Raw genomic sequence first — 24,825 nt, 5'->3', positions numbered from 1 at the left:
GCTAAGCCCTCCTCGGTGGCTGAAGTCCCTGATTTTTGCCCGCGGTCACCCTTTGCGGATGCAGGAGCCAGCCTGGGGATGGGTGGCCGTCCCACCAGGCGGCCGCTGGGATGTGACCCTCTCTGCTTTCCTTTGCATGTTCTCTGCTCCCGTTGCCCGCAGCCATGTCCAAGTCGGCTGTCAAAATCTCTTCGGACCTGCTGTCCAACCCCCTGTGTGAACAGGAGCCCGGCTTTCTGGAGATGGTTACGGCCTTCGACACCGCCATGAAGAGGATGGACTCTTTCAACCAGGAGAAGGTGAACGTGGGTTTGGCTGAAGAGGGGGACACTGGGGTGTGCTGGGGTGCTGGTGATGTCTCGCCCTTCCAGACAGACCCTCCTTCCCTTTTGTCATCATCCCCAAGACGCTTCCCATATGAGTTTCTCTATAATCCCACTCTTCTTCTGACTGGTTGTACTGGGGATCGCAGCTCATCCCGAGCACATGGGAGAAGTTTGCTATTTTTTGGTTAAAGGGCATCGTGGTTGTGCTCGGAAGCCCACATCGTCCTATGGTAGGCACTGTGCAAACATGTATCGTTGTGCAAACAGGCTTTTTCAACAAGCCTGACATATAATCATCCCTTTTGCTTTCAACAGGTGAATCAGATCCAAAAGACAGTCATAGAGCCTTTGAAAAAGTAAGTACCAACGTTGTCTTATGAGCCATATCGAGCGTTTGTCATAACCGTGTACTTTAGGGATGTGTATCATCGAGAGAGACGTTGTCAGCTTAGAAATCAGCCCTTCCTAAAGAGGTAATAATTCACGTCCCTGTGCCAAAATGGCATCTTCCTCGCTTTCCAGCTGGGGCACGGAGAGGTGGGGTGGGTTAGCTGAGTCCGTGCTCTGTGAGGAGGGCAGAGACCTCCTGTGTCTTACCCTGCCAGGTGTCTTTATCTCTGCTTTAAAGAACACCCGAGATGAGCGATGCTGAATGCATTAAAGCGTCCAGCTCCTCTCCCTTTACGCGTTGGTGACAACTGACACTTTGCTCCATCCAAAGGGGAAAAATCGACTGGGGAGCTCCCCTGCGGGCAGCAGGCACAAACGGTGCCCGCCGGCTCAGGGTGGGGAGTATTTACGTGTTTGAACAAAAGTTTATTTCCTTTGGAAGTTTTCTAGATTAAAAAAACGTAGAAGCTTGCTTTTAGGGAAAGTTCTTTCATGTGTATAAATAATGTATCCATGCAGGAAAGAGAGAGACGTTACAGAGCCGCCGTAGCTAGGCAGTGAGCAGGTGGGAAGTACGGACAGAAAAACGCCGGCATCTCCCATCCCGGGCTGGTAACGGGATGTCTCAGACCCCGGAGAAAGTCTTGCCAAACCTCTGCAGGAAAAGCCCGGTCGGAAGGGTGCGCAGGCTGCGCGTGGAGTGGACTCCACTGCAGAGTGACGCCGAGAGCCACCCTGTCACCGGGAGGAGAGGTGGCGGGGAGCGTGCCGGAGCCGGACCTCGCTCCGCACCGTGCCCGGCGTGGAGAGGAATCCTTATCAGAGAGCGAGAGCCGGAGCTGCTGACAGTATTATTCTGGCAGCAGATTTCCTTATTTCCCCCCCGTTCTTGCTAACTGGTGCCGTGCGTCGGGGCTCAGTCATGCCTCGGCACCGCGGCAATTTTGTCACCTCGGTCTCATCTGGTGCAATTCCCCTCTGTCTGCACAATTTCCACCGGCGTTAGCAGCCATTACCGGTGTCACAGGCTCTACCCCCTAAATGTTTAAGGAGTGCTTCGGTTGCTGTACCAAATGTCTTCTGAAATCCTGAGATTTGCTATTTTGTTACCAGAACAGAGCAAGCGAGCGAAAATAAAATAAAATGACTTTAATATGACAGTAAGTGTTGCAAATTGCTGAATAACAATTTTAGTTTAGGTTTGACACAGGGTGGTTTGGTTGGTTTTGTTTTTTTTTTTCCTTAAGTTGTTGTTTCTGCCCAAATCTGAAAGTAAAATCGCGTATACCACTTAGCGCATGAGGTTATGCTGTGTTTCTATCCGGGGGATGTTTGGTGACTCAAGTTTTACCTTGGTCGTCTATCCGCGACCAGAAATTCTTGATTATTTAGAAAAAAAGAAAGAAAGAAAGAAAGAAAGATAGAAAAAAATCCCAGGCTTGTGCTGTGGAATTGTGTTGCTTATTATCTAGATTGTCCTCATGAAAGATACATTAACTTTTTCTTCCAGCATTCTGTTAAAATTGGAAGAAGGGCTTGAGTCTCTGAAATCTTCCTGGAGTTTTGTGGGTTTGTTGTTTTTTGGGTTTTTTTTTTTTTTCTCTCCCCCAACTTGTGTTAGCTGATGAAATGAAAGATAATCCCTTTCCCTGCAAACCTCGCCCTGCGTTTTAAACCCTGGGCGGTGTATGGGGCTCTTAGTCCAAGACAATAAAGCCATTTCCACGTTGCCGACGTCGTATTCTGCGTTTGTGCGGCATTTGCCTCGGGATGCTGTAGACGCCGCCGGGGTACAGAAGGGGAAGAACCCCGTTCCTCTCGCTTTGGGTTGGAGGCAGCTATGCGAGATCAGGGAAACACTGGGGAAACGGTGGAGTTTTGCAGGACGCGGGGGCAGGTGGTTTGTTCCTCCGTGGCACCAGCGCGGTGCCGGGGAGCGCCTTCGCTGGGAGGTTTGGTCTCCCAAGGTGTAACGCTCAGCTCGCCCGTTAGCGGTCCGGTCCGTAGTTAAGCGTTACGGGGGTTTCCTTCGGCATCCTTGGCTGCTTTCCGGCCTTGGATGGCTAAAATTTCCTAAATTTTCATTGGACTTGGATATGGTGGGGTTCCTGTTCCCCTTCCTGCCCTTTGGTACCCGCGAACAGTCGCTGCCTGCTCTTAAACGGCTGACGTTTCCTCCTCGCCGAGGCTGCGTCTCCACGCCGAGCGAAAAACGTTCCTTTCCGTCCCCTCTTTTCTGCCTCTCCGCGAGCGTAGGTACGCGCGCGGCCGAGCCGTGCAGCCGGGAACATTTTGGAGGAGCCCACGGGTCCATTTTGAAGCTAATGAGATGCAGGAGAGAAATGCAGAGCTTGCACCTCTCCTTGTCCTGCTGGCAGATGAACCCCGGCAACGGTTCTGGGATAAAAGTTTCAGATTAATGAAAGCTGCCTTGAGGAGCTCTCCTCATTTCCAGTTAGGTATCGCTTCCCCTCGCAGAGACAGCCTTCCCCAGCCTCTCCCAAACTTGCTTTGACCTAGAAAAAAGGCTTTTGCTGCAACAGCTGCACTTTATTACATCTTCACTGGTGGTCTTTTATAGTTTATTAGCCAAAGAAAGAGATAAGTATAATCCAGGCAATTATCATTAGTGGTAATATATCGTAATCGGAGGCACATGTGCAGTAAAATCTCCATTCAGTTGTCCGGGGATCGTAGGTTTCAGACAAATATTGGAGAATTTGTTAAACCATGTAGAAGAAAGCGGTAGTAGATTTAGAGGGGGGCGGTGGCTCATATTGTTTAAATCCTTCTGCTTCTGGGGACGGAGGGTTGTTCAGAGATTTTGCTTTTTGGGCCCCAGGAAGCCATTGGCTGGGAATCACTCGTTTGACTTCAGGGAAGGAGCAAAGTTCTAATGAGAATATTGCATATTTCGGCGTGTGGGTTGGGCGAGGAGCTGGGGTGGCTGGGAAAGGTCGGGAGGGATCTGCTCTCTTCTTCGGGAGATGCCTGCGTAAATTCACAGCAGATCGGCGGATTTGGGGCAAGAAGGGGGGAGACAAACAGCTGGTTTTCACTTCACTCTTCCAGTTCTTCACTCTGGCTTGGGTGAGGAGTATTGGCTGGGTCGGGGATGGTGATAGATGGTGTTCTGTCATCTCAGCGTTACATATTGTGTGTCAGTGTCGAAGGAAGGAAGCGGCTTAAATAAGCCAGGTGGTTTGGAGATTCACGGGCTTTAATGCCTTCTGCGTTTGGAGCCGATTTTCCTTGCGGCGGGGTCTTGAGTTAACGAACTCGAGCTGTCTGCCCCTCCCTGAGCATCGGGATGTCGGGGTCACCCTGGCGCGGTACCCTCCCCTTGGCTGGGAGCATGGTCCTGCTGCTGCGGGACGGGGAGGGGGTTTGGCAGGGGTGACACAACGGTGCTGCCGCCGCCGGGGTGCCATCAGCCGGGGCTGGGTGACACCGCAGCGGGAGGTCCCAGAGGTGCCGTCCAGGAGCAGATTGATGTATACATTCAATTAGAGCTGTACGTCAGCAAATATAAACCGGCGATAGGGCACGGAGCTGCTGGGAGGGCTGGAGCCCCTCTGCTGGGAGGACGGGCTGGGAGAGGTGGGGGGGTCAGCCTGGAGAAGAGAAGGCTCCGGGGAGACCTCAGAGCCCCTTCCAGTGCCTAAAGGGGCTGCAGGAGAGCTGGGGGGGGACTCTGGGTCAGGGAGGGGAGCCATGGGATGAGGGGGAATGGTTTTACATTGGAAGAGGAGAGATGGAGATGAGATATTCAGAAGGAATCCTGTACTGTGAGGGCGGTGAGCCCCCGGCGCAGGGTGCCCTGAGGAGCTGTGGCTGCCCCATCCCTGGAGGGGTTCAAGGCTGGGTTGGACGGGGCTGGGAGCAACCTGGGCTGGGGGGAGGTGGCCCTGCCCGGGGCAGGGGGTGGCACTGGGTGGCCTTCAAGCTCCCTCCCAACCCAAACTATTCTGAGATTCCATGATAGCAACCAGCGCTCGGCATCTACGGGCCGGGGGGGGGTCGTCGTCTTCTTCCCATAACCCTGCCATTAACGTGAACCCTCCAGCCGCCTTTCCTCCCCAGGCAGATCACCGGGGCCGGGAGCAGCCCCAGGGGTGCTGGGGACCGGAAGCAGGAAAAGCCGCTTTCATGTCCTTAACGAGCCCCTAATGAGGATTTCGTGCACAAAGCTAGCCACATGGCTGCCTGGCCCCCTCCCGCCGCGCGCGGGGCGCTCAGCCTAATCCCCCCGCTCGCTGCTTTTTTCTACCGTCGTCTTCGTTTCTGTTCCTTTTCGCTCTAGTCGGAAGGGCTGGTTTTAATTTCCCCCTTCCTGGTGGGTGGACGGGCCCACGACGGACGTGTGGGCACGGGCTGAGGAATGGCAGGCATCCCCCGACATAGCCCAGATGCTTCGGCCTCGCGCTGAGCCACCCTTGCGCCTCTCCAAATTTCCTCCTCATCTCATCCACCGTCGCTTTCTTTTGCATCCCGCACCCCCCAGCTCCGTTATTTCTTTTTCCCCTGTCCGGTGCCAGCCGTAGACCCTGCCTGCTTTCGTTATCCAAGTCCTCGTCCCTAAAATAATGCCGTAGGGAAGAGCGCGCCTGCGTGCCAGCCTAGTCCAGCTCACGGGGCTGCCAACGAGAGTGCTTGAGGCACTTGCAAATGGGGAGAAATAAAGGTTTTTCCCGTTATTTTTCCCCGCGCCAAAGCTCTAGCACCCCTTTCGCATTGCCGACACGAAAAATGGGGGCTGGCGGGCGCCGCAGGATGAGCATCGGGGATACATCGGGGGTGGAGAGGGAGAGATGAAGATGGGCTGCTGTGGGACCTCGCTGCGGGAGAGGAGGTGATGGGATGGTCCTCGGGCATCGCCGCGAGGAGCCGCTCGCCGGCAGCCTCCCGCCGGAGAAGGAGAGAAGTTTTCAGTTTTCAAGCCCCAGCCTTGTCAGCTGGGCTGACTAACGAACGCATCCGGCAGCGACGGGAATCCTGGTGGCACTTTTATCTTCCGTGGCTCTGTCTCTCCAGCCCCGGCCTTTAATTATGGGAAGCTGATGGGAGGCTGGTGTGGAGACGAGCTGGCAACATGATTTATAATTCAGAGAATCGGGTGATTTATGGTTTTGTTTTTTTTTTTTTTTTTTCCGAGGGTAAACTGTCATCCTAAGAGGAGTTCACCAGTATGTTCCCCCTCTTCCCTCCCTCCCCCCCCAGCAGCAGGGAGACGGTAATTTGTATTTTCTTTTAGTTATCCCTGCGTATCTCCCCTCACCTGCTCCTCTTAAGCCGCCTGTGCTGTAATCCCCTCTCAGCAGCCTTGCCTAAAAAGTGACAGGGAACAACGGCGGCTTATTCTGCAAGCTGCTTTCGTGGCGGGGGCTCTAATGCCCTGTGCTGCTGTTTTACCTTCACTCCTGCTCTGTGCTTTTTAGCACCGTACCCGCCGAATTTTCTTTTAAGTCGGCTTCGTTTTTCTTTGCTTTGTATTAAGAAAAAAAAAAAAAAAAAAGAAAGTATCGAGTAAGAGAGGGCGGTCCTGGGGATTTGTGAGTGGTTACGGCTGTCAGACCCTCTCATCCCCGACAAAAGCAGGGGCTGGGTGGAGCGTACGGAGGAGGATGGTGCCGGGCTTATCAATAAATACCCACATCTGCTATAGGGCTTTTCATCCGTGCTGCTCGCAGCACTTTGCAGCAGGAGGAATCGTTGCCCTCGCTGCGTGCGCCTGGGGAATGGTTGGTTGAAACGACCCGCATTCGCTTGTGGGGCTTCCCTGGTCCCGCTAAAATGCTAAAAATTCCGGGTTGGGTTGTTCAGATTTGGTTTCCGGAGTGGGGGGATGCTGTTTGGGGTGTCGCTCGCCACCCGTGGCACCGATGACGTCCCTTGTCTGCTGGCGCCGCGGCTGCCAGGAGGGTCTGCGGTGCTCAGCCAAAGGCTTCGGAAAAGCTTTGGGATCCTCGGAGGGCTGTTCTTGCGGGGCTCGGGAGACTGAAGGATGTGTGCGTGGAGGGCAGGAGCTTTTGGAGGGTTTGCAGGCAGCCCTTCTGCCAGGCTTTCCCCCGAGGAGCCTTTGTAAATAAGATGCGCGAGATATTTGCGAAGGCGCTGGGGTGACGTGTGAAACGCAGCAATTTATTAAGTCATCAGAATAACTCGGCCGCGGTGGAGCCCGTATCTCCCTGTCCCCCGTCGCGGGTGTTTACCACCCCTGGCACTTGGCTCGAGATCCTGTTTCTGTACACAGGGGGAGAAAAAAAAAAGGGGCAGGACTTCGACGCGGGCAAGAAACCCGCTTCTCTGTGAACTCGGGGGCAATTTCAGAGCTGCTGGGGCGGCAGGGAATTCGCACGGAGTAATTCCTGCAGGAGCTGGAGGCAGCTTCGCCTCAATCCAGATCAGGCCAAGGAAGGAGCATCCTTCCCTGCTTGAGCTGAGCTAATCCTGCGTGAAAATTAAACCGAGGGGGACTCACGGGGAGAGCTCGGCCGCCACTCTGGCAGTGCCTGGAGGAACCACGGCTGTCCCAGTCCGTCCCGCTGGTGCCGGCAGTGAAGGACCACCGCGCCAAGACAACCTCAGCCGCCCCGTGGGGTTTGCGAACGACTTAAGAAATCCCCACGCTGCGGCCGCTCAGGGAACACTCGAGCGGGTTCCGCCTTTGCTGCTCACAGCCCTTCAGACCCCCTCGAGCATCTCAGGGGGGTGGGTCGAGGTGTCCCCCCCGCCCCGAGCGCATCCCACAGCATCCCATCGCTTAACGCTGATGTTTCCAGCTGGAGCCGGGGCTGCGGGAAGGTGGGTTGGAGCCCGGGAGCCGGCACGGTGCGTTTTATTAACGGCAGCTTGTGGAGTTGAGCTGCACCCCCCTCCCTTCTCTGAAACGCAGCGTATGATCTATGCATTAAAAGTCCTGGTGAGACAGTAGTTGCTGTGCCTACACGGTAACAGCCTCTTCAGATCCAGCGCTCTAGCTATTTTTTTTTTTTTTTTTTAAAAGCGCTGCCGGAGTACAGTGTCCTTCCAGTACGGGCTGCAAAATCGCACCGAGTTGATATTAGGAACAAAAAAGGGGTGTGTGTGGGGGGGGGGACGACTAAAAAAATCAAGCCTTTTTCCATTTTAAAACCAGATTTAACTTCAAAGTGAATGGAAACTGTGTCGCTGGTCGTCCTCTGCGTTCTCAGTTGCTGCGTTTCTGAGCCAAAGGGTTCGCTCTTCCCCTGCGGTGGCGAGTTTGTACGACGTAAATGGCTGCGCGCGAATTCTCTGGTGTCTCGCGGCTCTTTGAAGGTACCAGCGCCGTGGAAGCGCCGAGCACGGGAGAGCGTGCGAGAGAGAGAGGGCTCGAAAGCCGGGCCGGTGGAAAAAAACGCCGTTTACGAGCTGGCGGTGGGTACCGCCGGGGGGCTTAGCGCTTCGGAGGCGTCTTCTTGATACGCATCTTCCAAGAGCGGAGGGATGCGCGGGCAGCGGCGGCCGCATCCAGGCCACGCTGGTGGCTTGGCACCGCCGGAGGGGACGGCCGCGGCTCAGCGTTTGGTGCGCTGCCTCCCTGCGCACCCGGGGAAGGGAGGATTTCCCAGCCCCAAGCCGTCTCCTCCGACGTTTCCCAGGCCTGGAGGCACGTCGAGGAGGAGCAGCGTGTCGAGGAGGAGCAGCTCAGCTCGCCCCCGTCGTCCTTGGCGAGCTGCACCATCCTCCTGCCCCGCTTTTGGGTGTGATGCAGAGAGGTAAGAGGTCGTGCGCCCTTTCCAACCCCACCCCGTATGGGGATATACATGGGATATATATCCAAAGGGATATAACACAAAAATAAAGCCGAGAGCCGCTGGCCTGAGGGGTTCCTCCCTTTCCGTTGCCAGCTCGTTAATAATTGGGAGAAATTCCTGCAGAAGCTGCAACCGCCAGCTGCTGACACCGAGTGTGCGCCGTTGGCAAAGAACCTCTGTGCTGTCATATACCGGGGAGACCTCCCAACCCGGGTACCCCTTCCCTTCCTCCCTGCAGCCCGCACTGCCCATCCCTATTTCCCCCTCGCCCTCTCAGGGCGTATTTTTGGACCCCATGTCGAGGGAGGGGGCTATTTTAGCAGCAACCCGTAGCCCCGGGGAGACGGGGAGTCCACGCTCGGAGCTCGGGGCAGGCGGGACCCATCCGCTGCCGCGGCATTTCAATATGATAGGGAGCGGTGCGCGAAGGTTACCATAAAAAGCAATGTGCGGGGCTGCAGCATCTGCTGGGCGGCAGGGCCACGCTGGGCGAGCTCCCTGATGACTTTCGCAGGTCCCTCCCGCTGCCGCGGCCCCGACTGCATCATCGTCCTCTTCGCAGTCGTCGCCGTCAGGAGGAGGATATCGTTGGGAGAGGAGAGAGAGGGGGGGGGGGGGGGGAGGTGGCCGCCCGCAGCCGGCCCCGCTTATCCTCAGCCGGGATGCGCACCCCTCGAGGGATGCTCCGACAGACACCTATAAATGCTCCAACGTCAATGCTTGGACGCACGTTTCCCCTTCCCCCTCGCTTCTGGCACTTGTCCTTAGGGCTCAGGGACGAAAGCTTTGCCTCTGCCCCCCCCACCACCACCACCACGGCACATTATTAACACCCTCCGGGGTGAGAGCGGTGTCGGAAAATGAGATTTTATTCTTTTTTTTTTTTTTTTTAATAGGGCACGGACCGGCTGTGCAGGGCTGCGGATGCCCGTGGTTTTGTTTGAACCCAAACGCCTGTGTATTAGCCCTGCATCTGATTACGTCTAAAGCAAATTAAAGTGAGATTTGTGGGTTTCTTCCTGGCCCCGGCCTGGATTATAGGTGGTTTTGGTTGTTGTTTTTTTTTTTTGTCCAATTCAAAGAGATCAGAAAGCTGTTTGCTTACCTCTCAGGAGGGAAAATCGTCACCAGGCGGTTTAGACACATTTTTCATGACCGGTTCCTGGTCTTGCCCTCCCCCCTCCCCCCCCCCCCCCGAAAATGACCCTATAATTTGTGGAGATTAAATTAATATACCCGGCGGTACCGTGACCCGTTTCCTACGAACCCACAGCCCGGCACCAGCGCGGTCCCCACCGGTATAATTTGATTTAGTGAAATTTGGGAGACAAGAGCAATGCGCCAGTTTCTGCCTTTCCCTCTTCTGTCGCATTCGAAAATATTCTCTCTTGTCTTCGCCGTCAGATGTTCATGTTTCCTCAATTTGTAACACATTTTAATAATATGAATCTTCCCGTAGCCTGGCTAATTGTTGGCTGCCGTTAATCCTTCTGTGTGGGGTACAGAGCTCCTCTTCAGCTGGGCAAACCTCGCTTCGCAACCCCAGAAAATGGCCTGAAAAAGCACAGGTTGCTGCAGTTAATATTTATTTTCCCCTTCGTATTTATTTTTCCTGGACTCGCGATTCAACTCCTCACCCCGCTCCTTCCTTTTTCCGAACGCGGTATTGGGGAAATACCATTCGCCAACGCTATATGGGGGAGAAGTTGTTTATTTTTCCTTTTCGGTTTGCTCGGTGGAGTTAACGGCTTTGTTTTCGGCAGCGGCTTCCGTGCCCCGTCCCAGATAAGGCGGCTCTCCCTGTTCTCGGCCGCAGCAGCTGGAAAACTGTTAAAAATACAGAACTAATGGGAAAAGCAGACGGGCTGGCGGGAGAGCTCAGAAGCAGGTTGGGACCTTCCAAAGTACTTTTAGCAGGCTTCGCAAAATTGGCTCCGTTTTTATCATTATTATTATTTAAAAACACACCCTTGGACAAGTGAATTGACCTTCACAAAAAAAAAAACCAAAAAACCAAAAAACAAACCACAAAAAAAAAAACCAAAACCCAAACCACCCAACCCCAAGCATGTGCTTCTAGCTCTCCTCTCAAACACCCTGTCCTGGCAAAGGCTTCCCGAATCGTTATATGTGACTTAATCCTTTCTTCCAACCTCTTGGAGGACCGCCGTGAAAAGCTTTTGTGTTTGGACGGGGCTCTGTTTTAAACCCCCGGGTGGCTTTGCTCTGAATCCTGAATTATTCGGGAACTTTTGGCGGGGAGTTTGCCTTGGATGCTGCGTCCGATCGAGATATCCCACCCCCAAAAAAAACCCCAAAAAACCCTTTCCCGTCTTTCCGCCAGGTTCAGCAGCGTGTTCCCCAGCCTGAACATGGCAGTGAAGCGACGGGAGCAAACGCTGCAGGACTACAAGCGCCTGCAGTCCAAGGTGGAGAAATACGAGGAGAAGGAGAGGACCGGCCCCGTCCTCGCCAAGCTGCACCAGGTACCGAGACGCTGGCGGACCCCAAATCCCACCGGAGTCACCGGGAAAACTCGGGAAGGGCTTTTCTCCTGGCGTTTGACATCCATGCCATGAAACGGAACGTTTTGGATGTTCTGTAAAATTGCCGCGCACGGGCGCTCGACGAGAGGAAGGTGAATTGGAGCGCTCGGCGAAGGGGGAAAGGCGCTTTTCCGAAATAAAACGGCCTAAAAGCCGCGGGAGCTGGGGGCGCTCGGAGGGGCGGCCCGCGCTGAAGTCGTCGCATGGGGAGGGGGGTGTGTGGGGGGGGGGTGTGTGGGGGTTCCCCCCCCTCCCCAGACCTCCCCGCCTGAGCAAGCAGCTGGATGGGAAAAAGGGGGAAGATCAGAGCGATTCGAGGCTTTACGTTTGCCACCTGTTACCAAAATTCGTCTTGGAAAATTGCAGTAATTGGTTAACAGGAAGCTTTGCCAGATTCTTTTCTCTCCCCTAAATTTTAGCAAAACCGTAATATTTTTTTTTTTTAATTAAATCTACACCGGCGTTTCTCCCCAAATCTGTCGCTCCTGCAGAACGTGGCTTGATCCTCGAAGGAACGGTTGGCGTTCTCGGCGGCAAAGAACCTGCATTTTCTGATGGCTTTCCCCACAAAAATTAAGTTTTGCCTTAAAGAATAGCCCTATCAGCCTTAACAAAAGAGACCTCCGATTTAATAGTAAGCCGCTTACTTCGCTTAGCCTCCCTGACTAAAGCTGTGGCTGGAAAAAGGCGAATGCTTTTGTCCTGGTGATTAAGCAGGTTTTAGTTATTTCATATATTATTTTTTTTTTTTCCCCTTAATGAACTTCTGTGTCATCTAATTCCTCCCCTTCCCCCCCCCCCCCAAAAAAAAAAAAAAAATTAATCTTAACTAACCACTGCGTGCGCGTAAACGCCTGCGGGAGCCTTAAGCAATGCTGCACCCGCGGCATTGGAGGGGTCCACAGATTTGATGGGAAATAGCCTGATCTCATCCAGGTGGTTTTATTGAGCTGCAAATTCGCATCTTCCCCTCAGAGCCGTTTGCTCAAAGTCTTCTCCTATTTGGTGCCCCACCTGAATTCCCCCCCCCCCCCCCCCCCCGGGAATCTAAACGCTCCTTGTTTCATGGCAGATGATGAATTTGCTCCTTTTCGTCTCAGACCCACTTAAGCCTGATATGATTTAAGGCTTTGTCCGTCCCATCGCTCCGGCGTGTTGTCCCCGGGAGCGGGACGGGCGCCGCGGCTGGGCTGGGCTCGATGGCTTTCTCTCGCGTCCCCCCCCCCCCTCCCGTCGGAATGGCACCGGGATTAAGTGGCAGACTTGAACCGGTCTAATATTTCACAGCCCACCCCCTCCTGCCCTTTTCCACACCATCTCAGAGACATTTCCCTTTCTCCCCACGCTTCTGTTTAAAGAAGCCAGTTGGACGCGCTGAGCTGAAGGTCATGGGCGAAAATGACGGTGGGGGCAGGATCCTCTGGCGATGCTCTTGGGAATGGCAGGGCGAGGGGACACAGCCGTGGATGGGAATGTTCTCCAGCCTGGCTGAGCTTTGGGGTTGGGTTTTGTCCCTGTTCTTCTGAAGGAGAGAAGACCGGCTGGCTTGTGATCTCTGCAGCAGGCTCTGAGGTGCCCCATGGCTTTCCCCATGGTCCAGGGTCAGAGCTTGGGCTCCACTGGAGGGTCACATGGGTCCCATCAGGTTCAATTAACTGGTCACTTGGGTCCTACCAGGTTCTCTTAGCTGATCACTTGGGTCCCACCAGGCTCCACTGGATGGTCACCTGGGTCCCACCAGGTTCTCTTAGCTGATCACTTGGGTCCCACCAGGCTCCACTGGATGGTCACCTGGGTCCCACCAGGTTCTCTTAGCTGATCACTTGGGTCCCACCAGGCTCCACTGGATGGTTGTATAGGTCCCACCAGGCTCCGTTAGCTGGTCGCTTGGGTCCCACCAGGCTCTCTTAGGTGGTCACTGGTTGTCCTCGGGTCAGAGCAGAGCAGTCTGCTGGCCTGGGGTGGCCTCTCTGCAGGTCTGCCCAAGGGAAGGGCATTTTTCCAGCTGTCTGACTCCATCCTCTCTCCTTTCCCAGGCCCGTGAAGAGCTGAGGCCGGTGAAGGAGGACTTTGAAGCCAAAAACAAGCAGCTCCTGGAGGAAATGCCCAAGTTTTATAGCAGCCGCATCGATTACTTCAAACCCAGCTTTGAGTCGCTGGTCCGGGCGCAGGTGAGATGCTGTCCCCCATCAGCCGGGCACTGCCAGGTGTCCCTTGGGTGGGCGTCCTCACCCCGGAGCATCTGGGGTCCCGCCTGGGGGTGAATTGCTCTTAGAGCAAGGCTCCTTCTCGCCCTGAGCGTTATACGTGGGTAACACGCAGCGATCCTCTGCCCAAAATGCCGTTCCCTCCGGCGATTTAATTACCGAGCGGTGAGAGGGCACGGGGAGCAGTGGTGGGACTGGTGGGACACTGGGCAGGTAACCCTTGGACCTTGTCCTGGCAGAAGAGCAGGTCTGCCGGTACCTGCGGCGATGCGGGGTTGGCTGTCGGGTAGAAAGGACGGCCGGAGGTGAGTTTTTACTTTTTTATATGGATTTGCCTCATATCGAGGTCACTCCTGGTGCGCGTATGACGTCCTGTCCCATGGTATTACCTGCGTGAGGTGGTTCAAGCCCTGGTTACGCATCAGCCGCTGGCATTTGGTGGCTTTATCCGTCTGGGTACGTCGTCTCTTTGCGTTACAGTCCTGAGCTCAGGGTTGGATCTTGTTTGAGGGTATGAGATGCTCAGGGCTCGTCTTAAGGCTCGGCAAGCAAGAGCCGGTGCGCGCTGGCAGCGATAGAGGCGGCTGCTGTGTAATCTCCACACCGAGGATTTGCAGGAAGGGGGTGGCCTAAATAAACCACAGCCTGCTTGAATTTCCATCCTCCGGCTCCCCTCCGCGCCGTGCTGCCGCTCCTCCTCCATCTTCCTTCTACTCTCTCGCCCTTTTCTTGAGGCTGGGGAGGAACGGTAACGGGGAATCTCATCCAGTTGGGAACTTTTTGGCATCCGGGGGCAGGCAGACGTCGTGCCCGGGAGCACGGGGTGGTCCAGCTTCAAGAGTAGGGGTGGGGAGCGAAATCACGCGGGTGTTTTCCTACAGTGTATTTTTTCGGAAGGGAGCCGCCGGAGCGACACGAGGTGCGGCGGGGTGGCTGCAGGGAGGTGCAAAGAGCACACGTTTCATCTCACCTCCGACTATTTTTTTTTTTTGGAGGGGGGGTGAGGGGCCGGGGGGGGGGGGAATCTTCACCGCAGAGCTGCCAGCAAGTTGTCTGCAGGCTGATTCACCTACCAGATGGTGCCGATGCACCCTGCCGCCGCCTGGGTGGGTGCTGGGGATGCTGTTCTTGCTGTTCCCTTAGCAATCGGGCGCGCGGGGCTCCCTGTTCCAGCCATCGCTGCCGAAATAACCAGACTCCCTGGAGCCACCGCAAAGTCTCGCTGGCCCTTTTTGCCCTCCCCACCCCACCCCCCCCCCCCCCAGCAAACCCTCTCCCGCTGTGGGTGGGTCGTTTGGCTGAGACCTTGAAACCCGAATGCCGCCTGCCCGTGTCTGGGTGTTTGCGAGCCGCTGGCAGTTTCCATAGAGAGCGGCTTTGCCCCTCTGTCCTTGGCCACCATGTCCCTCGCTCGGCTCGTGCTGGCTCCCGGCCGGCTCCTGCCTCGGCGGGACCTCGGGGCGAGCGGGTGGCAGCACCCCGGGGGGGCAGCGATGTCTCTTCTCCCAAGGAACAGGCGATAGGACAAGAGCAAACGGCCTCAAGTTGCGCCGGGGGGGGGGGTTGGGATGGATATTAGGGAAAATTTCTTCCCCCAAAGTGCCGGTGCATCCCTCCCCACGAGTGGAATGATGCAGTCAAGCACTGGAACAGGCTGCCCAGGGAAGGGCTTGAGTCGCCAGCCCTGGGGGGGGGTTAAAAAATGGGTAGATGGACCGGGGACGTGGTTTAGTGGTGGTCAACAGTTGGACTTGATGAGCTTAAAGGTCTCTTCCAACCGTAGCGGTTCGATGATGCGCTGGGGGCACCGGGAGGTGCGAGCGGGCAGCGGCAGGGTGCTGGTGCCGGGGCCGTTTGCTGTTTTCCCTCTTCTTCCTTGGGAATCTTCTATTATTTTTTCTTGGCCGTCTGCCCCGCCTCTCTCCAGGTGAGGATTTTTGTTAGGAAAGGCGAGCGAAATCTCGGTTTGAATGCCCAAGAAGCGGCGTCACAGCAAAGCTGATGCGTGTCCCCTCGGCTAGGCTGAACCTGGTCCCAGATGGATGCTAAAGCATGTCACATCCCGCCCTCTCCGCCAACCTACACGGGAGCTGCATCCCTCTTCCCCAGTGCTGGCTGCATCCTTCCACCCGCGGGGAGGGATGCACCGGCACCACGGCATCTCCGCTGCTGAGAGGAGCGCTCGGCACTCCCCTAATTACTCCTTTGTGCCCAGACTGGGCTCAGGCTGTGTCGTCTGTGTCCCGTCCCCCCCATCGTCCCCCCCCCCCCCCCATTCTGGAGCTCTTGCCCGGTGGCTGCGCAGCGTTTCCCCCATCGCAGGTGGCTGAAATAAAAAAGAAAAGGGAAGTGGCTTGCTGAAGGTAACTTAATGAGTCAGTGGCGAGCCAGGAATAGCACCCGGGAGCCCTGACTCACCGCCGCGGCTGCTCACCTGCAGGGACCTGGGCAGGGGAAGGCAGCCGGGGGGCTGCGGCGGTGATGCCGGGACCATCCCCATCCCTATCCCAACAATCCCAGGTGTGAGCCAGCCATGAGAGGTATGTGAACGGGGTCGAGCTGTGCTGCCGCCCCCCCCCCGGCCAGCCCCATTCATCCCGCTGCTGCTTGCCGGGTTACCTCTCCCTCCGTACCTCTCTTTTTTCAGCATCTCGGGGGTTTCGCGGTACCCAGTGGAATTTCTATTTTCGGCCCCTTCTGCCGGTACCTCTAGGAGCGATGGTTGGCCGACGGGGCTCGAGCGCACATCCCTCGAGGAAAAGGATGGCGGGGGACTGGGAGGCTGGGGTCGGCTCTGCCCTTGGCCGCCGGCGGCTGGCACCGTGCCGGGGGCCGTGACTCTGGGCTCGCGTGTCCCCGGGTCAGACCCACCGTTCAAAGTCAGCCCCGGGTACAAAACGGTGTAGTTTTCCCTATTTTTTTAGCCCCGGAGAAAGCCGAGGTGGGGGGTTAAAGTGAGACAAGTGTGTGACAAGCGGCACCGGCCAGCGTGGCGATGCACGGACCGGCTGCCTTGCTGGCAACAAGCCGTGCCGTGGCAAAGGGAAGGACCCCGCTTCAAACCAGCTCCGGAGCAGCAGCTTTATGGCTTTGACCCAAGGAGACCCTCCGAGACCTTCTGGCTGGGCGGCTGGGTTCCCATGGCACAGCTTGGCCGCCAGCCCCGGTGCCGGGTGTCTCCTGACGGCGTGACATGTCCCGAGCTTGCAGAGGCTGTAACATTCAACACCGAATACTTCTGTCCACCCACGTGCCTGGGCCAAGCCAACAGAGGCAAATATTTCCCTGGCTGGGGGGACTTTGAAGTGGCCACATGAAGATGAAAGGGGGAGATTTGGAGCTCCGTCGCTGGTGCGAGTGCGTGAACAGCACTTCCTTCCCGCTTTGCGCTTTATTTGCCAGCTAGAAAACACGATACTCCTCTGGTTTTTAATGAAACGGGGGAAAAAAGATGGGGTTTGGGAGGCGGAACTGTCTGTGGGGCAGCGCTGGGGCGAGCTGCTGCACTCCAGCCCTGGCAGCGACCCCGGGCTTTTGTTTTGTGTAGGGCTGACAGAAACACACACACGCTGCTGCCGCCCGGCTGTGGCATTGTAAACGCGATCTATAGAAAATCAGGGGAACACGGTGTCCCGAAACAGAATTAGTTCAAGACAGGTGGACTCGGGGCCGTTGGCGCGGTCTCAAAGGCGAGTTGGAGATGGGATTTGATGGGACGGGGACGGAGCATATGGTATCCATAGCTGGAAAAGTACTGAGCTGCCGGCAGGCGCGGGGTACCGTGACGGTGACCGTGGGGCGAGCTGCCTGCGGTGCCACGGGGCCCCCCGCTGCCGGGGCTGTCAACGCCCGTCGGTTTGGGGTGCATCCCACCCCCCCCCCACCCCCATAGAGGCAGTGATGGTTTTCACCCATATTTCAATGGGAGAAAAGCATCGGGGGGATCAATGCCTGTGGGATCTCGTTGCTAAAGCACAGGAGACTCGGATGGAGACACATGCCGGCGCCCCAGATGACTGCCTAATGGTTAGGCACTGGGTCCTACTGGGGGAGAAGAGCATCCCCAAGGAGACCCGCTGGGCCCTGGGGGACCCGCTGTCTCCCGCAGGAAGGGCTCGATGGCTGCGGCACGTGGGCGATGGTGGGGGGGAGCAGCGACCAAAATATTCGCTCTGCTTTGCCCGTTCAATACGGCGGAGATGCTGCTGTGGATGCTGTCGTGCCCGGGGCTCAGGGGGGCAATCCTCGGGGTGGGGTGGGGGCAACAACCCCCCCCCTGGCTGCACGTAGCTGCCTCCAGCCCTGCCGTCCCCTGGAGACTGGTCTCAACGTGCCGGTGCCTTTTCTGTGCCGGAATTGGCAGTGTCACTTGGTCATGTTGGAATGAACTGAGCCCATCCGATGCCGGGCTGGGGACAAGGGACATGGAGGGCTGCTCCGGTGCCCGGCTTCACAGCCCTCCCTCCGGGGACCGCGCTCACCCGTGGCATTGCCGCGGGGTGATGGTGGTGGCGGGTGTTTTCTTCACGCGCCGCTCAGGGCAGCATCTCATGCTGGCGTGGGACTGGGGCTGCAGCCGGCGGGGAGGATGCTTTGGGGGTGAGCTGGTTGTGGGACCGTGGTTCGGTGGAGGGGGCTGCAATGGGCTGGTGGTGGTGGGGGGGCGGGGGTGGTTCATGCCCTCATTCCTGCCCGCTTGGCCCCGCCGCCGCCGCCGCCGAGCGGGGTTCGTTAGTCACTGTGTAAATGAGCATTGATGCTGAATCACCCAGCACCCGCTGCGTGGGGAGACCCAGCCCCGGAGCAGCCCCCGCTGCACCCTGGTATGGATGGAACCGGGGGGGGGGGCTGCGTGCAGGCAGCTGGCAAAGGCACACGGGTCCCCAGCATCTCCCCTTGGCCCTGCCCAAAAATAAGCATCATTTTGAGCAAGATTAGGGGAGCCGGTCTCCATGGAGACTGTGCGTGTCTCCGCACCAGCGCTGCTGGAGATGCTGGGGCCGGCCCCCGGGTGCCCACCGAGCCTCGCCTGTACCCATCTGTGAAATGGGGGCAACGCTAGCACCATCCGGCCCTGGGGGTAACGCTTTCCTGTGCCTCCCCACCAGAGCTGGGGGTGTGAAGGGGGGAATACCCAGGCATGGCATCCCCATCGCCCTCCTCCCGTGGGGACAGTAGCGCTCTGAGCTGGGGGGGTGGGGGGGGGGAGCTGTCGCTGCCACCCTGCCCGCAGCGCTGGGGGCTCCCGCAGGCAGGGCTCGCTTGCCAGCGCCTGCCGGGCACCGCGGCTCTCCTTCGCCGAGGGCCCGCGCCCGAGCAGGCAGCCCGGTGCCATCTGCCTGAGCTTGACCCACTGGCTCCCACTCCGGGAAGCGCTGCTCGCTGCCGGAGTTAATTGGCGGTGCTAATTAGCACATTATTAAAACACACACACCCCCCTCCTCCCTCCCCCTTGCTTCATGCAGGGGATGGCGCTGCCAGGCGTGATGCTCGCCGCGCTCGCCGTGCCCCTGCCCCGGGGAGCAGAGACCTGTTGCGGTGCACGGCGGCGTGGGCAGGCTCGTCCCGGTGCCGGTGCCACCGGTGCCACCGGGGACAGGCGAGGGACAGCCCGGCTGTGGCACGGGGCCCCACGGCTGCACGGCGGTGCTGGGTGCCGGCGGCAGCCCCGTGCACGCAGCTCCCCAGATGGGAAGCGAGCAGAGAAGGGCAGCGTGTTATTAAAATGTGTTGAGTTGTAATAATCTAAGGGGGTGGTATTAACACATGGGAGGAAGCTATTTTAGAAACAGAACCGCTGAGGCGAGGGGCTGGCTCGGGCACGCCGCACCTCTTGGCTCTCATGGAGAGGTGGGGAAGGAGACACACACACACACAAACCCCCATCCCCCCCCCCCCAGCCCCACTCGCCCCCATCTTTTCCCCCCACCCTAGGTTGTCTACTACACGGAGATGCACAAGATTTTTGGGGACCTGACGGCGCAGATCGACCGGCCCGGCTTGAGCGATGAGCAGCGGGAGCAGGAGAACGACGCCAAGCTGAGCGAGCTGCGGGCTTTGTCCATCGTGGCCGACGACTGAGCGCTGCAGCGGGATGCTGACGATGGGGAAGGGGCTGGGGACCTCCCCCCTCCCCGGCTCCTGCAGCTCCCCACCTCCTCCCTCCCTCCCGGGGATGGACTCGGGGGGCTTTAGCCACTGGCTGCTCCCTTTGCCCCCACGGCTCTGCCCTCCTGCCAGGACAAGGTATTGCCTGGGGATGGGGTGGGAGGCACAACAGGGGTCACCCCCACCACCACCCATTTTTGGAAGGCAGCGTCTGGATCGTCTCTGCCCCCCCCCCCCCGTCCCCGCAGCCAGGCTTTGCCGTAAATAGGGGGTTGCGGTGGAGCAGGAAAGCGAGCCATCCCGCTCAGCTGAAAGTGGGGGGGCGGGCTGGGTGCTGCCGGCCCTTCCCAGGCCCCCAACGATGCCCCGTCACACAGCAACACCCCAAAACTCCCCGCACCCACTCCAGGTCCGGATCGGGCCCAGAGACCTTGCCTTTCTGGCAGGAGGACCGAGTCACTCCTGCGGCTGCTGCCGGGCCATTCATTTTGTGCCTTAGACACCCAGTAGCGCGTGCGCACCCCCCACCCCCCCACCCCCCTCCGAAGGAGGGTAAATCATTCAAATCCCATTTTTTGGGGCGTCAGGAGAGCGTGATGCTTCCCGCCCAGAGCATGGAGTGATGCTGCGCTCTGAATCTGCCCCGTTTTAAATAGAAACGGCACAAAGTGCCTCTGCCCCACAGCTGGGGGGGGTGCACATCTGCCTGGGGGGGGGGTGGTGGTGGTGGTGTGCACATCTGTAATGCAATGTGTGCATAGGCACCCACCGAGCGCTATAGGGGGGGTCCAAGACCCCATAGCAGAAGAAGGGGGGGGGGGGGAATGCAAAAGGGAAATACAGGGGGGAAGCCCGGGATGGGGGGGGGGGGGTCCACAGGCGGAGTGGACTGTAGCCACCCCATCGGTTCCTGGGGGTGGTGGGATGGGGGTGGGGGGGGACGACACCCACGTGGGGGCTCCGCTGCTCTTCCTCCAATAAAGTTTTTGGCAGCGCAGGCGGGGGGGTCTGTGTGCGGGTCCGCGGGGGCCACGGCCGGGCTGCTGCCGCCCTCTGCCGCCGCCTGCCAGCACTGCCGCACCGGGGGGGGACAACCCACGAAGGGACACACACACACACAACACCCCCCCCCGTGGGCTGGCACGACCCCCAGCCCCCCCCCCCCCCCCCCCCCCCCCCCCCCCCCCCCCGGCTACAGCAGAACACTATTGGTTTTGGGGTGTAATTTTAAGAAAGGTATTAGAGGGGCTGGAGGGGGGTGGGAAAGGGAAAAGGGGGATTGAACGGCCCCCGAAGAGACGCAGAAAGGAACCGGCTGCAGCAAAGCACGAGAAATGCAATTTTTTTTATGGTTGAACAGGGTGAATTAGGTGCTGAGTTGGCGCCTTGCGGCATACGGAGAGGCTGCGGGAGCTCTCGCCGCTGCCCTCCGCGTCCCGGGATGAGATGCTGCTGCACGGGACAAGGGGTTGGGAAGCAGTTATGGGGCTGGCGGGGCCCAGAGCTGGTAACCGCAGCCAAAAAACCGGCTACGGGCACGGCGGCACCCAGAGACCCTTCCCCCCCCCTGCAAGCTGCCAGCACAGCGAGCACCAGCCGCCCTGTTTGGGTCCCCCCATCCTAAACGAGCCAGTCTGTCCCCAACTTGTGTGTCCAGCTCAGAGCAGCGAGGTGGCCCGTGCCCTGTGTCCCATACGCACATTTCCCACTTAAGAGGTTTCCATTAAACACAAACAACCGCTCAGAGCAAAACGCTGCGCATCCCTACGGCTGCCCTGGCTCCGCATGGAGATGGCCGGGCTGGAACAGGCTCACGGGGACCTTGCCACCATCCGTGACCCCGCTGCGGGCAGGGACTTCGCTCTCTCCTGGTGCAGATCAGCTGGATGCCGGTTCTTCGTCGAAGTAGTCATTAGTCTAGAAGAGAGGAGAGGGGGGTGATGGGCAGCTCGCAAAGAGGGAACCCCTCACGTCCCGGCACGTCTCACTCCGGCTTACCCAGGATGACCTCCGGCGCATGGATTTTGTTCTCCAGGTAGAGTTGGCTCCTCTGCTTTCTCCAGCGGCTTCCCCAGGTTGAGCACCGTGATGTTGTGGGAGACCTGGGCCACGGCAGGAGGCGGCAGAGGGGGGTTTACTGGGACAAGAACGACTCATCACCCACCGTACGATTGCCAACAGCTCAAACTCCGCCATACCCCATCATCCCTACGCCCACCGAAGCGCTCCTCTTCCCTTCGGCTGCAGGTAGCCGCAGGAATTCAAATGGAAGTGCACAAAGGGAGAGCATCCAGGGGCAGGACAGCGCTTGGGTCCGGAGCCTTTGGGCTGCTGAAACGCAGCCCTGCACTTGGGATGGGAGTGGCCGAGCTCCCCAAAACCCCGGCGATGCGGAGCGGGGTACAGGCTGCGCCGAGGGTCCCCGGGATGTGCGGAATCGCACCAGGGACACCGGATTCCTCCCGGCTACGTACCTACATCTGCTCGGCCTCCTCCTCCTCTGCAGCCCTTAGCTCCAGGGTCCTGATCTCCAGCGGCTTTTCCTTCTCCGGCCGGGCCAGCAGCGCCTTGTAGTGCTTATAGCCAAAAATCCCGCCACAGCATCGCTTGGAAGAGCTCAGCCACCGTCACCGCCACTCCGGGGAGGGAGAGGGGCACAGGGGACCTGCCCGCCCAGGCTGTGCCGAGCCTACCGGGGAGGAGAGCGTCTCCCACCGCCCCCTGCACTCCAGCAGGGTGAAGAGGGGGATGTCGGAGCAGGCAGCCTGCCCCCTGCTTCCCCGGGCTCCAGCAGAAGCTCGGTGGTACCCGTGGCAGCCGCTTGCTGCTCGGGGACATCCATCTCCTGCTAAAATCCGCCCTGTTTAGGTGGGGGAGGGAAGAGAAGGTGCCGGGAGCTGTCACCCAGAGTGGGACCTCACCTTCTCCGAAACACAGCCCTGTCCAAGCGCCTACAGAAGTGAAACCACCTTTTTGGGCCATCCAAGCTGGCACAGCACCCGGCATCACCGTGCTGGGCGCCGCATGGTGGGCTTCTCCTCCGGCGATGGAAGCAGCAAAGGTCCCGTCTCCGCCTTGGGCTGGCACGAGGCTTCCCACTCCTCCAGGGGAGGGAAGAGGAAAGGAAGGAAAACCATCACCACCACCTCCCAACCATTACTTGAATTTGGCAAACTGGACAATGGCGGAGAACGACGGTGAGGGGTGCCCCGGGAAGCCCAGCAGGGAGCTGGACGGCCATAAAACCTTCCCGCTTGCCAGCAGGGAGGCTGTGAAGATGGGAATGAAGGGGATGGGACCAGAGAGCCCCTGAGAGGTGATGGAAAGGCTGGTGACTGTCCCCAGCAGGGCCATTTGCAGGGACACAGAGCGAGCCCCCAGCGATGCCCGAGAGCGTCCCCTGCCCAGCCCGCACCCGGGTCCCCTATAGTCGCCGCTGGGACTGAGCCAAACCGCCTCCCCCAGCACCCGGCACGGAGAACTTCATCTCCCCTCAGCTGTTCCTTCCCAACCACATCACATGCCGGGCCAGGTTTAAGCAAAATAAAATCAGTTGCCACGGTTACCCGGAGCAGGGATGCTATATATAACTGTCATGCGAGGAGCCGAGCCCATGCGCCCCAGCGAGGGCCGTGCTCTTCCCTGGGCGGCGTGCGGGGACCTGAGCCCTGCCAGACCCTTGTGCCACCTCCTGAGTGGGCAAAGGGCTGTGACGGCCCCGCAGGGGCGTTCTGCGGTGCCCTGGGCGGGCAGCAGCTCCGCGCTGCCTCTTGGCCGGCTGCTCCGTGGCCCGGAGATGCCGCAGTCCTCACTGCTGGATTAAAGCCTACCTGGGCTCTCCTAAATCTGCCTTGCTTCCCTTGTGGCTTCGTCTGCATCGCTGTGTCACCCCCGTGCGGGGCCACCAGCCCTCCCCAAACGCCTAATCCCCCCCAACCTGCCGCTCCTGCGTCCAACGCGTGCCCCCATCCTTCCACCCTGCAGCCCCAGAGCTGCTCGGCAAAGCCCTGCTCCTGCTCCGTGCCGCCAGCTCCTCCTGCCGTCCCCGCGTTCAAGAGAGGGATTTTTACCGATGGAGACTTAACCCGAGCGTTCCCAGCGGTGCAAACCCTCCTCTCGCCCGGAAAACCCGCTCCTGAACAAGCAGCCCTCCGCCGGGGCTGGGACCGCACGCCGGCGGGGGACGCACGCTGCGCACTCTGCGCACCGGGCTGGGGAGAACGACTCCATCTTCTGTAGTAAAAGTGGATAATTACCGGTTTCTCGTACCACCCACAAGATCCCAACGTTAACAGGGAGAGCTTGCAGAAAGGGAAAATTAACTCTACAATGCGGTGCACGCTCAGCCTTGATTTCTGGAGCACCACCGAGTGAAGCACGTCAGCACTTGGACCTCCAAAAAGCGGAGGGAAGGGATGCCGCCGCTCAGAGGCGCTGGAGCTGGTGGCACTCACCGCATCGTGCGGCCACTCGGGTGCAGCCCAGTTTGTGCCGTGCGAATGGCCGCGCGCACCGGGACCGTGGGCTCAGCCTCAGGATGGGGCCATCCCGTGATGGGGACCGTTCCCCGCCGCCGAGCACAGCTTCGTCCTCTTTCCTCCCCGGCAGCAACTAGGCAGAGACAGGCGGTGAGCCCGGTCGCATCGCAGCATCCCGACTGTCCGCCTTCCTCCTCCTCAAAGCCCCCATCCCCCCTGGGGACAAGGCGCCCAGGGGACACGGCCAGGTTTTGCAGATGCCATCCCACAACCAGTCCAGCATTAAATGCAGGTGAGAACATACCACCAAACCTAAGGGCTTTCCCCCCAAACTGGGTGAATTAACCAGGGCTGCCAAGTCCAGCACACACCTGGGTCCGCATCTGGATTTTCTTCCTTGGGTGCTCAGCAGCCTTCCCTTGCTCCAGGTCATCCGGGGGTTGAGACAGCCACAGGCCCCTGCGCTGAGAGCAGACCTTCCTCCTCCTCACCTTGGCCCTGAAAGCAGAATCGGCCTCATCCGGAGCGGCCTCAGCATCTTCCTCGGGGTCAGCCACCAGGGATGCAGCTGGGGTACCACCGGCCGGGGGGAAGGCATCCAGGCAGCCCAGGCGGAGGTGGCAGAAGCCACGGGGCAGCCGGGTGCTGCCGTAGCATCTCCCCGGCGTCGCAGAAGGGGCTGGAGGCAGAGAACCACGCCGAGGGCGTTTGGGCTTGCTCGGAGTGGGCTGACCCGGGCAGCACGCTGCGTGCACGGGGTGTGGGAGCACAGAGGTGGCTGCCCTGCACGGAAACCTGAGAGATCCTCTCTGACCACAAATATCACCCCCCAAAAAAATCACTACGTGGCCAGAGCACCCAGCAGGGACGGGTCCCGTGTCTTAGTGCCTGGCCCAGGTGAGTGTTTAGAGCTCCGAAAGGCACAGGCGGCACAGGGCGGCAGGGGAGGGGGCCGCCCAGATGCCCACCCCACAGCAGGGACACACATCCCT

General features: G+C 58.7%; 1 protein-coding gene across 1 annotated transcript in view; it reads left to right on the top strand.

The window, feature by feature from the left end:
• The window catches only part of BIN3 (bridging integrator 3), a 42,700-nt gene extending 22,554 nt beyond the window's left edge, over window positions 1-20,146 (top strand). Inside the window, exons 5-9 of the mRNA XM_082495770.1 lie at window positions 163-299; window positions 642-682; window positions 10,839-10,980; window positions 13,077-13,211; window positions 19,182-20,146. Of these exons, the coding sequence (XP_082351896.1) occupies window positions 163-299; window positions 642-682; window positions 10,839-10,980; window positions 13,077-13,211; window positions 19,182-19,328 (602 nt within the window). The 3' untranslated portion in view covers window positions 19,329-20,146. The remainder of the gene's footprint in view (window positions 1-162; window positions 300-641; window positions 683-10,838; window positions 10,981-13,076; window positions 13,212-19,181) is intronic.
• The last annotated feature ends 4,679 nt before the right edge of the window (window positions 20,147-24,825 follow it).

Source organism: Vanellus vanellus (assembly GCF_965231255.1).
Source record: "Vanellus vanellus genome assembly, chromosome: 26".
In the NCBI taxonomy this organism is placed as follows: Eukaryota; Metazoa; Chordata; class Aves; order Charadriiformes; family Charadriidae; genus Vanellus; species Vanellus vanellus.
The sequence above is the reverse complement of the archived record's forward strand: the minus strand, read 5'-3'. Positions and strand labels throughout refer to the sequence as shown.